This window comes from Panthera uncia (assembly GCF_023721935.1).
Source record: "Panthera uncia isolate 11264 chromosome C1 unlocalized genomic scaffold, Puncia_PCG_1.0 HiC_scaffold_4, whole genome shotgun sequence".
Lineage (NCBI taxonomy): Eukaryota > Metazoa > Chordata > Mammalia > Carnivora > Felidae > Panthera > Panthera uncia.
Genome location: NW_026057585.1, coordinates 30,758,636 through 30,775,369, shown reverse-complemented (window position 1 = coordinate 30,775,369; position 16,734 = coordinate 30,758,636). Strand labels below are relative to the sequence as shown.

The 16,734-nt window shown below is 38.2% G+C and overlaps 1 protein-coding gene across 2 annotated transcripts in view; it reads right to left on the bottom strand.

Annotated features, from left to right (window-relative positions):
* The window catches only part of KYAT3 (kynurenine aminotransferase 3), an 80,934-nt gene that overhangs the window by 22,993 nt on the left and 41,207 nt on the right, over positions 1-16,734 (bottom strand). For both annotated transcript variants that reach the window (XR_007454737.1, XM_049616839.1), the window contains 5 exons: positions 12,820-12,906; positions 11,460-11,585; positions 11,240-11,360; positions 3,780-3,856; positions 2,290-2,379 (listed from right to left, as the gene is read on the bottom strand). Coding sequence is in view for 1 of the 2 variants with exons in the window: in XM_049616839.1 (XP_049472796.1) it covers positions 2,290-2,379; positions 3,780-3,856; positions 11,240-11,360; positions 11,460-11,585; positions 12,820-12,906 (501 nt within the window). In the remaining variant the exon portion in view is untranslated. The remainder of the gene's footprint in view (positions 1-2,289; positions 2,380-3,779; positions 3,857-11,239; positions 11,361-11,459; positions 11,586-12,819; positions 12,907-16,734) is intronic.

The following is a 16,734-nucleotide window of genomic DNA, read 5'->3' as shown; positions in this document are numbered from 1 at the left end:
AATCAAAATCACACTGAGATACTACCTCACACCGGTCAGAGTGGCTAAAATGAACAAATCAGGAGACTACAGATGCTGGAGAGGATGTGGAGAAACAGGAACCCTCTTGCACTGTTGGTGGGAATGCAAATTTGTGCAGCCACTCTGGAAAACAGTGTGGAGGTTCCTCAAAAAATTAAAAATAGATCTACCCTATGACCCAGCAGTAGCACTGCTAGGAATTTACCCAAGGGATATAGGAGTACTGATGCATAGGGGCACTTGTACCCCAATGTTTATAGCAGCACCTTCAACAATAGCCAAATTATGGAAAGAGCCTAAATGTCCATCAGCTGACGAATGGATAAAGAAGATGTGGTTTATATATACAATGGAATACTACTTGGCATTGAGAAAGAATGAAATCTGGCCATTTGTAGCAACATGGATGGAACTGGAGAGTGTTATGCTAAGTGAAATAATTCAGGCAGAGAAAGACAGATATCATATGTTTTCACTTATATGTGGATCCTGAGAAACTTAATAGAAGACCAGAGGGGAGGGGAAGGGCGAAAAAAAGTTACAGAGAGGGAAGGAGGCAAACTGTAAGGGACTCTTAAATACTGAGAACAAACCGAGGGTTGATGGGGGGTGGGGGAGAGGGGAAAGTGGATGATGGGCATTGAGGAGGGCACCTGTTGGGATGAGCACTGGGTGTTGTATGGAAACCAATTTGACAATAAATTATATCTAAAAATTTTTTTAATAAAATATTTTCTTCTTTATTATCTGCATACTCCCAATAGGCTGTAAGCTCAATAAGGGAAGAATTTCTTTATGCTGTATTTCTTCTACTAGCAAATATTTGTTGAATAAGTGAATGGATTGATTTTGAGTGGATGAAATGAGTTTAATATATATAAAACCAGAAGTCAAAACTAACCTTTATTATGACACTGCTTTAGAGAGTCACAGGAAAGAGAATTTTAAAACAAAATTTTGTCTCATTCCGTAGATATTTTTGGCAGGAAGCAAAAAAAGTAAACTTACTATAGCCAACACATTTCAATCTTTCAGCCTTCTAACAGCCTTCCAGAAAAAGATATTTTTTTCAGTGATCTGATTATTCACAGAATGATGGTACACATATCCCTGTTTTATAAATTTATTTAAAAAAAACACACAGAAACAATATAAAAAAGATATACATTAAAAAGTCTTGTACCCACCCCTATCCCTATCTATTCATATCGCCTATTCCTCATACCCAAATAGCCACTTTTAGTAGCCTCTTACAGATCCTTCCAGATATCCTTTAAGAAAATAAAAGTGTATGGTTTCTCCCTTTCTTATACAGGATATAGCACAAATACACACTACTCTGTATGTTGCTCTTTTAACCTTATAGTATATTCTAGAAATCTTTCCATATCGATAATTATAGAGCTCCCTCCTTTCCCTCTCTCTTTCCTTTCTTTTCATTTTTAAATAGTCATGGTGACAGACAGAATAATGGACCCCAAAGGTGTCTAGGTCTTAAAACCCAGAACCTATAAATATGTTACTCTACATAGTAAAATAAACTTTGCAAATGAGGTTTAAATTAAGGATCTCAAAACGAAGAGATTATCTTGGATTATTCATGGGCCTAATACAATCATAAGGATCCTCGTATGGGAAAGAAGGTAGCAGGAGAGTCAGAATCATGTTAGAGTTATGTGACCTCAAGCCAAGGAATGTGAGCAGCCCCTAGAAGATGGAAAAGACAAGCAACGAACACTCCCTTACAACCTGCAGAAGGAACACCAGTATGGAGACACCTCGTTTTTAGCCCTGTAAGACCCATTTCAGACTGTTGACCTCCAGAACTGTAAGATTAAAATTTTTTGTTTTAAGCCACTAAGTTTGTGGTAATTTGTCACAGAGAAATGGGAAACTAATGCAAAACTCAGATAATATTTAAATGTTTGGCTAGACCATGGTTTATTTAATTGCCAGTGGATGGATAATGTGCATCCCCTATCTTTTGCAATGAATGGCCACGCACATACAGAGCTTCTTGCTTCTCAGGTATACAGATAATAGCAACAGAGTAAACTCCCAGAAGATGGATTCCTGCTTTGGAGCACATGCACATCTATAATTTTGCTTGGTGTTGTCACTGTCCTTCACAGAGTCTGTTCTACTTTGCAATCCCACCAGTGTTCAAAGCTAAAACTCAATGACTTTAAACAAACAAACCAAAAAACCATTCTAGTAACACCTTCACCAAAAGACCATGCTTCAACCCCAAGTTACTCTAACACCTACCTGTAAAGGTGTAGCACAAGTATAAACAGTGTTTTGTTGAACTGTCTGTAAATGTTTTATCAAATGATTAGGACCAATGGACCAGCCAAGCTGAAAAAGGAAAAAAAGAAAAGCAGATTTCAGAAAGTGAATCTAACTGTATGTATTAAATCTGATAGAGTAGCTCAGCTTAATGTAATTATTAAACATATGTAATTCTAAAATGTTCACTCTATGAAAGTAGTGTAGTTATTAGTATTTGCTCATCATTTCAACACTGTTCTGTGGGAAAGTGTCCCACCGGAGTCACTAAACTCTGTCTTCAGAAGGTAAATAGTGCCCACAATCATTATAACCCTTTTCTTTTCTAATTTGCTACTTCTGAACGTCTAAAAACTCATAACAAAGCTTATTTGAATTAGATAAAAGTAACTCTGAATGAGGGCCTAAGGGACTCTTCCATAATTTGGTTCTGCAGGCCCCATTTTTGATACTCCTTGCTTCTTGGCCATGTTCAGGATAGGGCTGGTTGGAAGATAATCAAGCTTCGATTGGGTAAATTGTTAATGTATTACATAGTGCAGTGCTTAAGTACATAAATTCTGAAGCTGGATTGCCTGGCTGGCTTGAGTTTATTAGCAGTATAACCTCAGGCAACTTACTTAACTTCTCTTACTAGTTTTATTATCTATAAAATGGGGATAATAAATTATACTCACTTCATAATGCCATTATGAGAATGAGTATGTGTAAAGCACTTAGAACCTGGCACATAGTAAGTGCCAAAATATTAGCTATTATTATGTATTATATTTTTCCTCCTTTTTTATTAATATGCAATAATCTGAACATTCTTTGCAAAGAAGAGTGCCATTGGTTGGTTACTTATAAAATGAAAAATGACTATTTTTCTGCCATTTGAAATGACATGGATGGAGCTACAGAGTATTATGCTAAGTGAAATAAGTCAGAGAAAGGCAAATACCATGTGATCTCACTCATATGTGGAATTTAAGAAACAAAACAAATGAGCAAAGGAAAAAACGAAAGAGAGAGACACACACACACACACACACACACACACACCCAAGAAATGGATGTGTAGCTAGAGAGAACAAACCGTGTGTTAGTGGATGGGAGTGGAGGTGTGGGGGGATGGGTTAAATAGGTGATGGGGATTTAAGAGGGCACCTGTGATGAGCACTGGGTATGGTAATGAAGTGATGAATCACTAAATTCTATACCTGAAACTAATATTACACTGTATATTAACTAACTAGACTTTAAATAAAGTTTAAAAAAACTTTAAAAAAAAAGAAAGAAATGATTAGGTCTCAAAAAGGAGAAAGGTCAACAGGAAAGCTGAATGAGTAAACAAAAGGTCAGTAAGTACAAAAACCTGGGTAAACTGAATATATATGCATTTAACACACTCTCTCTCTCTCTCTCTCTCTCTCTCCAAGAAATAAAATACGTGTCTGTTTTTAAGCAATTATTCTTTTGCATCTTACCTTCCAGCCAGTTACACTGAAAGTCTTTCCGGCACTTCCTATCGTTATTGTTCTCTCCCACATACCTGGAAAAGTAGCTAAACCGGAAAAAGAAAAAAAAAAGTTAAATAATTGCTTTCCAATCAATCTACATTCAGTATAACTTAAAAACATAAATGTAGTATAATGCAGTCGGTATATTTCAGTAGGTTTTTTTTTTAATTTTTTAATGTTTATTTATTTATGTATGTTTATTTATTTAATGTATGTTTATTTATTTTTGAGAGAGAGAGAGACAGAGCTCGAGAGGGAAAGGGCCAGAGAGAGAGGGAGACACAGAATCTGAAGTAGGCTCCAGGCTCCGAGCTGTCAGCAGAGCCCAATGTGGGGCTTGAACTCATGAACTGTGAGACCATGACCTGAGCCAAAGTTGGACGCTTAACCAACTGAGCCACCTAGACACCCCTATTTCAGCAGGTTTTTAAAATATAATGTAACTTTAAGCCAAACATAGTTGAAAATGTCACAGTGCTTAAAAATACTGTATAATATGTGATAGATTAAATAATGTTAAGTAGCAAAATCACTTCAAGGGTCAGAAGTGGCAAAGGTGTCAGTAGGCAGCGTTCCAGGCAGTGGTAGCACAGCTGTGGCGTGGCACCTGGCGCTCAGTGTCAGTGGTAGCTGTGCATTCACTAATACTGCACTCTTCCTGTGGCACCATTTTGATTGTGGTCCTGGCCATTGTTGACTTGCCTCTACTCTGCCCATTTTCCGAGTCTACCTCTACAGGATTCCTAAGACAATGTTTCTTAAAATGTGGTTCTCACACCAGTACTAGCAATATCAATGGGGAACTTGTAAGGAAGGCAAACTATCGGACCATACCTCAGATCTCCTCAATCAGAAACTCTGGGGGTAGGGCCCCGCGATGCATGTGTGCATGTGTGTTTTGCTAACAATTTTAAGATATATATCCCACACCATAAAATTTACTTATTTAAATTGTCTAATTCAATGGTTTTTAGCATATCTGCAGAGCTGGGCAACCAGTTTTAGAACAATTTTTCACCCCAAAAGCCCATACCTTTTAGGTATCACGCCTTAATATCTCCGTGGCCAATAGCCCTAGAACTTGTCTGAATGGAGTTTATTTGGCATACTTATTCTCTCCATAATGCACACCACAGTCTTCTTATACTTCAAAACATCAGCCAGCACTTCAGCACTATGCTACGGGGTCTATTTTAAACAACAAAATCACCATGAAAAGGGCACTTGTTTATAGTATAAGCTGAAATAAGAAGGCAGAGTGTTGCCTTGTTGACCTCAACTGAGAATACACATATGAGGTGACTCAAATTTTTTGCCCCTCTTGGCACGTCTGTGAATGAAGCGCTGTGAGTATCGACTTTGAAGTTACAAATAGATTTCTGCGAGTAGGTGATTCACAAATATGGATTCCACAAATAATGAGAAATGACAGTGTAAACGTTTTCAAGTGATTGACATCTTTAATAAAATCATTCATTCACATATTCATTTGCTTAGCAAACATTTATTACCAATGACCAGGTCCCAGGGACTAAGCCATGTCTAAAAGAAACAAAGATGAGAAAAAAGCACATCCTATCTTTGAAGAGCTTATGGTCTAGTGGGGATAGGAGAAAAGTAAAACAACAGTCATATACAGTGTGGTAAGTGCTGTAATAGTAAGCAGCATGGAGTATCATGCAACGACAGAAGGTGTTAGGGGTAGCTTTCTGCAGCCAGTAAAGCTTAAGCTGAGACCTGGAAGACCATGTGGAATTCTGCCACTCAGAGAAGGGGAGGAAAGGTATTTGGGGCAAAGAGAATGCAGGTAAAATCATACAGGTATAAAATGCAGGAGCTTGTGAATTCTGCCCAAAATTGGTAAATTATTCCCTTGTTAATCTTCGGAGAGTGCTACCTATGCTGCTCTTTGTTCCCTTTTTTTAATGTTTATTTATTTTTAGAAAGAGTGCACGAGCGGAGAAGGGGGAGAGAGGGAGACACAGAATCGGAAGCAGGCTCCAGGATCTGAGCTGTCAGCACAGAGCCTGACGTGGGGCTCGAACTCATGAACCATGAGATCATGACCTGAGCCAAAGTCGGCGCTTGACCAACTGAGCCACCCAGGCGTCCCCCTATGCTGCTCTTTGGATTGCTCGAGTAGTTTAGATGTTAAGTTCTTCACATGCAATCCCATGAGTTTTTCACTTGTTTTTCAGAGGTACAGTAGATACTCTTGTATTGTTCTAAGAGTGTTGGTATACATAAAGAGAAAACAAATAGCCATTTCTGTGTGATCTAAGCTACTGTTTTCTTAATCTTCTCATATACAAGTCATGTGGCTACTAAAATGTAAGGTAGCTAAAGAAATTTCCAAAATGGATTCATACGTAATCAGTCCATTGTGAAATACTTGCCAATATCTGTAAAGGTAGGAAAACTACATAAATCAGGATGTTATAATTGTATTCTCTGTGGAGTAAAACAAAACCCAAAAATAATAAATAAAGAAAATATTTAGAGAATCAATTCAAAGAAAGAATATTCTAACATTTGATATAAATATCCTATCATTTCAAGTTTTGAAACAGTTCTAGTATTCCAAAAGAATACCATGACACATGTCCCACTTTCCTATTTGACCAGAGAAAATCTAAACTATGTATAATGCAGAGTATCACCTCCTTTAAAGTAATAATATGTATCCAAAACCCGGAAAGTCTATTAGTAAACACAATATTTAGAAATAAGTTCTTTAAGGGGCACCTGAGTGGCTCTGTCGGTTAAGCATCCGTCTTCTGCTCAGATCATGATCTCGCCATTCCTGAGTTCCAGCCCTGCGTCAGGCTCTATGCTGAAAGCTCAGAGCCTGGAGTCTATTTCAGATTCTGTGTTTCCCTCTCTTTCTCTGCTCCTCCCCTGCTTGTGCTCTGTCTCTCTCTCTCACAAATAAATAAACATTAAAATCAGAAATAAATTCTTTGAAATTAAGAATTACCCAGAGAAACGAATACAATCCTAACATGTTTTCTTAAGTTATATCCAAAGGAAATCAAAACTACCCACATGTCAAATGTAGGTTTCATTCACAAAACATCAATGTAATAGTTTTGGTATAGTATTTTTTTGAAAAGAGCTAAGCAATTTTGATGGCTATTTTAGCCATTTTAAAAAATGGATGTCTTTTTTCAAGCAGTAAGCTAATCAACTGAATAACTTACAAGGAATTTTATATTATTTGTCTAAATGCCAAAAGATTAGTATATCAATATAAATGTATTAATATCTTTTTTATAGAAGAGAGGTTTCTCTGTTGACTGACATGTCATTTTACAGAAATGCAGAGACATCATTTGAATCAAGAATCTGATCCAAGAACAAATTCTACTACTTCATTAAAAAGGGCCCTAAGGAATTTTTTTAAAACATCTGGATGTTCATATCCTCTCCGAGACTTGGGGAGCCACAGAAATTAAAGCAAACAGATAGAACAGAAGACCACAACACTGTGTGTGAATCTAGAAGAAAAAAAAATCTTTGCATGTCTGATCATTTTTAAAAAATGGTACCTAGGAGTGCCTGGCTGGTTCAGGTGGTAGAGCATGCCACTCTTGATCTCAGGGTTGTGAGTTCAAGCTCCATGCTGGACATAGTGATTACTTACAAAACACAACCTAGGGGCACCTGGCTGGCTGGCTGGCTGGCATGTGAGTCTTGGTCTCGGGGTTGAGTTCAAGCCCCATGGTGGTCGTAGAGATTACTTACAGGCATAAATAAAAGTAAAAAGGAAAACTGATATCTAGTATTAAGCTTAGGTTGCATTTGTATCTGAAAGGCAAGTGGTCATTGCACTTCTCATTTATGACCCGTGGTCTTTAAATCAGCTGCAGCAGCAATAACAGTTATTTACAGGTGGCTTAGGCTTCAACAGAAGTCAGATAAAGATTATAGACAGAAGGAAGAGTGCTACCCCAGGGAAAATGGCCTCAGTGAAAGCATGAGGGTGATGCTAATTCACGATGTATGGCTGGAAAGCTTTATTGTGTTATATTAAAGAACTACTATCACACTCTGCAGATTAATGGAATAGTCACTTTGCATCTTTCGTGTATTCATATTTGATAGAATACCTAAGTTTTCATGGAACCAAACCACTCCCTAAATAATGAAATAGTGAATTCATTTTTTTTCTTGTTTTAACTTTATGGGCTGTTATAACAACTAAAATATCTGAGTTAAAAATATAGGTCTTGGGGCACCTGGGTGGCTCAGTCAGTTAAGCGTCCAACTTCAGATTCTGTGTCTCCTTCTCTGTTCCTCTCCCACTCATACTCTGTATCTCTCTCTCTCTCTCTCTCTCTCAAAAATAAAGATTAAACATATATTTTTTTAAACATATAGGTCTTGATATCTTTAGCAAGTAATATGTGTTACACTTTTACCATGAAGGGCTTATATGAGGTTTAAACAATATAATAAAGGTTTAAACAATAACTCAAGATCATTTAAAGTTATCTATTGGAAAAATATTGCTGAACTTAGTTAACTAAAACTCTAAGGATTTGAGACATTATCACTTAGAAATGAACGTATGTGTTTAGTACAAAATTATATTTATTAATTAGCTAGATGCCTATTCCTCTGTTTAATTGTTAAAAATTACAAAAAAGGGGTGCCTGGGTAGTTCAGTTGGTTAAGTGTCCGACTTCAGCTCAAGTGATGATCTCATGGTTTGTGAGTTCAAGCCCTGCATCAGGCTCTGCACTGACAACACGGAGCCTGCTTGGGATTCTCTCTTTTTCGCTCTCTCTCTCCGCCTCTCCCCCAATCTCTCTCAGAATAAATGAACTTAAACATTTTTTTTAATTACAAAAAATAATTATTTGTCTATGTTGACCTGATTTTCGACTGGGAATGGTTCAATGATCTGAAACAGAGGTCATCAACAAGAAGGGTGGACGAAGGTGAACTGTGATGCAATTTTGACATGAAACAGCAGTTTGCTGTGTTGAAGCACCATGCCTTGCACATCTCTGGCTGCCTTCTCTGTTTATCAATTCTCCCTGAGAAAATTCTCTTCCATGGGTTCCACCACCAACAAAATTTTGATGACTGCCAAAACCCTTTCCCCTCATAATTTGATCCTAACTGTCAGGCCTATAATTCTACTTGTCTCCAGACATCTTCTCTTCTAGGCCTCATAGAGACTGAAACTTAGCAAGACTAAAGAAAGCATGAGAGGCAGGAATATTCCTTACTCCCCACAGAGCTGCCCCTCCTCTGTACACGTCCACCTCTGCTTACAGGCCTCACCACTGCTGAAGGGGCTGGGCCAGAGATTTCAGAATCCCACTGGCTGGTTCCCTTCCAACCTTCAGATGCTATACTCTGCCCTATTGTTGACTTCTAAATAGCCCACTTGTGTCAACTCCACTGCTAGGGCATCTAACTCACTTCAGGTCCTCGCCTGTAACTGGTTCTTACCTTATAAAACAAATCCAGTCAAGGAACCCATTCCCTTGTCTTGGCACACCTCCTGCAGTAGTTCTCAAATTATGCTTCACTGGAACTTTGGTGATCAAATTAATGTGTAGAATTTTTTTTTTTAATCAATTTTAAGTTTTCCTCCATGAAATTTTCTCAAGCACCTAAAGTACTACCATTATCTGATAGTGTATGCTACCAACAGTGAAACAAATGAACATTTAGTGAGAGGCAAAATCAGAAAAACTCTGATATGTCTGTATCAATGGCTCTTTGTACAAATATGCACACAACCGGGATTTTTATATTGACTCCTTCTAATTATTAAGTTTCTATTAAGAAAATTGCTTCTAGCTTCAGGATGGAAGGCAACGTATCCCTATTCTACAATGTGAACATTGTGGCTTCAAGGTGCTCTATACAAACATTGAGTTTCAGAACCACTTACCTCCTCAAGTTTAAACTTTGTTCTCATAATCAAGACTGTCAGAATTACTCTACTTTTCCATTATCCATTATCCATTATCCATTATGTGTGACTGTTATAACATATCCTTATAAACCACTTGCCCTAATCTTAAGTATATCTTGATCTGTTATGCCTTCTTGCCTCAGTCCACATTAGTTTATCTGATAGGAATTTTAATGTTTTTAATTTTTATTTTTTGAAGGAGAGAGAGACAGAGCATGAGGGGGGGAGGAGCAGAGCGAGAGGGAGACACAGAATTTGAAGCAGGCTCCAGGCTCTAAGCTGTCAGCACAGAGCCTGATGCGGGGCTTGAACTCACAAACTGTGAGATCATGACATGAGCTGAAGTCAGACGCTTAACTGGCTGAGCCACCCAGGTGCCCCCTGATAGGAATTTTATTTGTACCTCTCTGCTTAACAAATTCCATCTTTTGCCCACTCCTCTGTTGATCTTCTCAAGCAGCTGCTTTGTCCTCCATATTTCTACACTTTAAAACGTACCACAGGGATAATTATGATATATGAAACAACTATTTATATACAAGTGCATTAACTTATTTATTGATATCTGCCACAGTGATTTCAGTTTTTCTTCCCTTATCTCCTTCATATTTCCTATTCATTTCTTCATCAATTACTTTCTGATTACCTAACACGTGCAAGATCCTATCCTAGAAACTGCACATTCAGAAGTCACTAAAACAAACAAATATCCTATGTTCCAGCAGGTTAGAAGTAAACTATATAGAAATAAACTATATATATATTATTATAATAGAAAAAACAAAACAGAACAAAAAAAAAAATAAAGCAAAGGAAATTCTGGAAGAAAGACTTATAACTATCTTAAATGTGGCCATAAAAACTGGTATCTGAATAAAGCCCTGGGGGAGATTGAGCCATGTGGATATTTGGGGGGAAAGTGTTTCCAGGCATAGAAAGGGCAAATGTACAGACCCAAAGTTTGCAACCCAGCATATAGTCTTATGGTTGATATCAGTTTAGATAACTCCAGAAGACACCGAGGCAGGGTGTCTTGGGAGATGGCAGGGTAGTAATGATGAAACCTCAGGCAAGAGCCAAGCAGCAATAGCTTACTCGCCCTGCAATTTTCTCCTGTTGACTTGGCATTTTGGCAACTTGCTCAGCAGAGACAGTCCAACTTGGGAACAAGTAAGCTCCCTGTATCTTATGTACCATGTAAAAGATAAATTCTTGATAAAAAGCCAAGGATATGGGCAAAAGTATAACTTCTCTGGTTTCATAGCCTTATAGTATGATCCAAAAATCTCTTCCCCAAAGTTTATACTGCTTGTCTTTCAGTCTGTTTATTAGTTCACTCAAGCATCATTTATCCAAATCCCATTTAAGTGCTCACACAGACCAATACCCATTGCAAGGACTATTTTAAAGCTGTTCTGGGATCCCTTCCAATCAGTTGTTCCACATGTGCCCAAACACATTTAGATTTGTGACTCTATGTAATAATCAGTACCTATTTTTACATGTTTATTTCCAGTATATACAAGCCATTCATAAACCTCATCACTGATGCAGAGTGTGTCATATTTGATGCAAAGGTCAGCAATTACTTGGAGTTCTTCTTTGGTATATACCTATATGTATTAAAGAAAACAAAAGAGCAGAGCCAATTATGATTCAACATGTGAGACAATGATAGGTCAGAAGACTGTATAAAGAGATCAAAGACTCACCTTGCCAATGGGGTTATGTGGAGTATTCAGTATAATCGCTTTGGTTTTGGAGTTAAACTTACTTGCCAGTTCTTGAGGATCCAATGTCCAGTCAGAACTAGACCATTTTTTCCCATCGACAGGTTTCTACATATGAAGAATCAAGATGTGATTTAATCCAATTAATTCATGTTTGCTGTCTTACAAATAAATAACCTAATGGCACAGGGTGGCGGAGCAGAGTAGAGAAAGGCATGGCAAAGGTAACTGAATAAATGACTAACAAAGAAAATAGAAATAACTAAGCTTTCATTCTGCCTTAAGTGCCCAAGAGGACTTAAGTCTCATGCTCACACCTAGTAAATGGGAAAATAAACTCTGTCAACACAAACAGCTGTTAAAGTATGTACATGCCTTCAAAGGAGCCAGCTATAACTATGGTTAACATGTCTGAGACTGTAAGGCTAATACAAGATTCTGTGATTCACCTTAGTGTATTACTTATTATAGTAAGATGTTTAAAAAAGACAACAGTAGCATACTTTATTAAATTCCTTAGTAGCAAAATTAAAAAGAATAATTCATTCATAATTCCGATATCAGACGAGATCGGGCACATTCAGGGTGGTTTGTCCTTAGACAATTCATTCATAATTCAACAAGCATTTATAAAGCACCCAGCATATACCCTACACTGTTAGTCACTAGGGAACAGGGCTATAAAAGTGAGTTAGAAATAGTCTCTGGGGTGCCTGGCTGGCTCAGTCGGGTGGAGTGTGCAATTCTTCATCTCAGAGTTGCAGGTTCGAGCCCCATGTTGGGTGCATATTACTTAAAAATAAATCTTAAAAAAAAAAAAAAAAAAAAGAGGGGCGCCTGGGTGGCTGAGATGGTTGAGCATCTATTTTACTCTTGATTTCAGCTCAGGTCTTGATCTCAACGGTTCATGGGTTCGAGCCCCACATCGGATTCTGTGCTGACAGTGTGGAGCCTGCTTGGGAGTCTGTCTGTCTCTCTCTCTCTCTCTCTCTCTGCCCCTCCCCTACTCCTGCATGCTCTCTCTCAAAATAAATAAACATTAAAAATGAGGAAAAAAAAAGAATTGGTCTCTGATCTGGTGGTGTTCATAGTTTATGGAGGAGACACATAACCACAAAAGAATGTTACATATAGTGTGGATATTGATACAACAGAGACACATGGCAAACACAGGATAAAGCAATAACAGCTGCCCTCTTAAAGATGTTGATTACCTTCAGCCATTGTAGAGATACACAGTAAATCCCAAAATGTAATAAAAGTAGAAACTTCATCAGTGACAAAGCAATTCTGTATATTTTCAAAGCATCTTAAAGTATATGTATCGCATTGGCAAACTTACTGGTCTTAGGGGAATAAAAACAGGTGTTGCTCCAGCCATTCTCACCATGGGCTCGTAGCAGTCATAGAAAGGTACTATTACTATGACCTAAAATAAAAACCAAATAAGAATGTAACATATCAATCATTCATTCATTTAAATAAAATACATTGTGTACCTCCTATGTGTGAGGTGCTGTCCTACATGCTGAAATGCAGCAATGAAAGAACTGGCCTTCCTTGCCTTCATGCCTGCCTCTTTGTGGGAGAGGACACGGAAGAGACGTTAGAGACAGATGTGTCCAGGGAGTTCTGGCTCTCTTAATGAGATCCACAGAAGGGCTTACAGTGGGGATTCTTGAAATTATATGCAAAACTTTACATGTGCCTAGGTAGATTTTTCTGGGGAAAGAGGCCATAATTCCCATCACATCCTCCAAAGAATGTTCCAGCCAAAAACATGAAGAATTTCTTTAAATTTTAGATGACAAACAAACAAAAAAATCAGAGAGGGGCAGAAGCAAAAGACTCTGAGGAAAGATAACAGCAATGCTCTCCATTATGGAGAACTAACTTATAAGTATTATCCTGAGAATAAAGATGTTTCTCTTTGGTCAAAAGCACTCCAAAACAAACAGTGGACGCAGGGAGACTAGTTAAGATGCTACTGTTATTGTCTGATACCCTCAGTTTCCCTCTGGTGACTTATACCTAGCTAGATTCAGTCTTTTTTCCCAATCTCTTGAGATATATTCCTTGTTCCTTTGCCCCTACATGCTCTCTCTCAGTCACCCGTGGGCTGGCTTTTAGGTCAGTGGGCCAATCCAACCAGTCCCTTTGGTATTCCACCCAGAGTCCACCAGCTTGGATCTAAGTAAGCATCCCTGATTTTTTACTTTTCTGTAAGGAAAGTCTGAACACATAATTTATATCTTTCATGTATATTCAATTTTTATTATCTTTTTAAACCTAACAATATTACATGAAAACTTCATATTATTACAGTTTTAATGTTTATTATCTTTTAAGGAATTTTTTTTGATGTTTATTTATTTTTGAGAGAGATAGAGGCAGTGCGAGAGGGGAAGGGCCAGGGCCGGAGGGAGAGGGAGACACAGAATCTGAAGCAGGCTCCAGGGTCTGAGCTGTCAGCACAGAGCCTGATGTGGGGCTTGAACTCAGGGACCAGGAGATCGTGACCTGAGCCGAAGTTGGACACTTAACTGACTGAGCCACCCAGGCGCCAACCCCCACCCCCCGCTGTTTGGTTTTTTCTTTTTAATATTTATTATCTTAATGGCTATTTGGGAGTCTACTGAATTCTAAAATAAGTTTTAATCATTTGCTTATATACATAACAATGCTATATTTATTTGTGAGTATGTGTAGTTTCTCTATTTTTAAAAATGTTTATTTATTTTGAGAGAGAGAGAGAGAAAAAGTGCAGAGAGAGGCAGAGAGAGGGAGAGAGAGAATCCCAAGCAGGCTCCACACTCAGTGCAATGTGGGGCTCAATCCCACAACCGTGAGACCATGACCTGCACCAAAATCAAAAGTCAGATGCTTAATTGACAGAGTCACTCAGGTGCCCCTGTAGTTTCTCTATTTTTAAACAGTTGAATAAATTCACATGATTGTTATTTTGCTAGATTAAAGAGTATAAACATTTTTAGGGCACATTATACATACATACAGTCAAATTGCTTTAGGAAATTGGATTAACTATAATTTCCTAAGTCAACACTAAGTTGTCTCACTTAACTTTTGTTGGCTAAATTAGTGATATCTAACTGTTGCTCCAAATTTTTTTTTAATGTTTATTTATTTTTGAGAAAGAGACAGAGACAGAGACAGAGCGTGAATGGGGGGAGGGGAAAAGAGAGAGGGAGACACAGAATTCAAAGCAGGCTCCAGGCTCTGAGCTGTCAGCACAGAGCTTGATGTGGGGCTCGAACCCACAAACTGTGAGACAATGACCTGAGCCGAAGTCGGACGCTTAACCAACTGAACCACCCAGGCACACCACTAACTCTTGTTCTACATTTGCACATTTAATGTGTATTTCATATGATGTGAAGTAACTCTTCAAGGCCTTTCTCACTAAAGTCATATAAGGCTGTTACATTCTAAAGCCCCTTCATTTCTACTAGTCATTCAACTCACATTGAGTACCTACTATAAAATCTGCTATGTTAGGTGTTAGGTAATGGGAAGGACAAAGGAATGAACTTTGTTCATTCCCTCTGGGAATGGATCTTTCCCTCAAGGGAACTGTAAGCTCTTAATTAGTCTGTGAAATTCTCAGGGACCAAGATGACCTATCTTTGAACCCTAGTGAGAAACCTAGTACCTGATTTGAAGTGAGATATAAAAGAAAACTGGGAGGAAGCGAGGTAAAATTGAAAGAATATACTTGATATTCTTTGCTGTAATTTCTTTATTTTTATGATGGGAATAATTCCCCTCACTTTCTGAAGAGTATTTATTGAGCACTCAGTATTTTAGGGACTGGCAATATAGCAATAAACTTTCTACTGTGAGAGACCATAAACAAGAAAAAAACAGAAGTAAATTAGATAATTTCAGATAATAACAAATACTATAAAGAAAATAAAACAGGTCAATGTGACAGAAAGTGACACGTGTGTGATTTCAAAATATCAGATACAGTGATCAGGGAAGAAAGAATAAAGAAGGTCAAGGGCTGAGCCTCTGGGATGCAAAAAGAGGAAGCAACAAAGGATTAACAACATCAAAGAATGAGATAAAACTTTCAACTATTTTACAGGATTAAAGGAGATTATGTATATGAAAGTGTAACTGCACTTCCTTAAGATGTTTCCTTAAGTAGCTTATTGTCTGGCATAGTAGAGAGAATTAGAGATGTAAAAGAGGAACATAATACAATGTAGTAGCAGTATCTTGTATGTAAGAGGTACGGAGAGTGCCATGAGAGTTCAAAGAAAGGAATTAACAACATAGATCATGGTAAATATTCAGCAGTGCCTCTCTGGAGTTTCCCAGGCCTACATTAGCAGAGTCAATCACTTCTTTCTGTCACTACTGTAACATACACACACATTCCTATTCACCTGCTTGCGAGTCTATCTCCTCTACTAGATGGGGAACTCCTTCCACACAGAAACTGTCTTTTAATTTTTTTTTTTTAACGTTTATTTATTTTTGAGACAGAGAGAGACAGAGCATGAACGGGTGAGGGTCAGAGAGAGGGAGACACAGAATCTGAAACAAGCTCCAGGCTCTGAGCTGTCAGCACAGAGCCCGACGCGACGCTCAAACTCACGGACCGCGAAATCATGACCTGAGCCGAAGTCGGCCGCTTAACCGACTGAGCCACCCAGGCGCCCCAGAAACTGTCTTTTAAAAACCTCCCACAGTGCCTATTATGGGAGATCCTCAGTGATTTCTGAATGAATGAATGAAAGAGGTCAGGAAATACTGAAGCAGGGGTATTGGAATAATAGGGAAAGAGTCCCAGTACTAAAGCAGAAATCACACAACCTTCTTGTTACACATCCCTCACATGCTGCTGCTAACAGTGCCGGGCACAAAAACACACTGACCAAATACTGGCTGACTGAGTTCAGATAAGGGTAATTTTAGTAGTGTAAACTAAAGATTCATTTTCCCCATCATGGTTGGCCCCTTCCACTTACCCTTCTCTAGATAGGCTATAGAAATAAGAATGAGTCACATGCAGCAAAACAGATGAATCTCACAGACATAATGATAAATGAGAGAAGCCAATTCAAGAACATACCGTGTGATTCCATTTATATTACATTAAAGAGCAGGTAAAATGAGCCTATGGTGATAGAAGACAGAAGAGTGGTTACCTCTGGGAGAATATTAACTAGGAAGAGGCATAAGGGAGCCTTCTGGGTGCTGGGAATGTATTATATCTTCATCTGGCTGG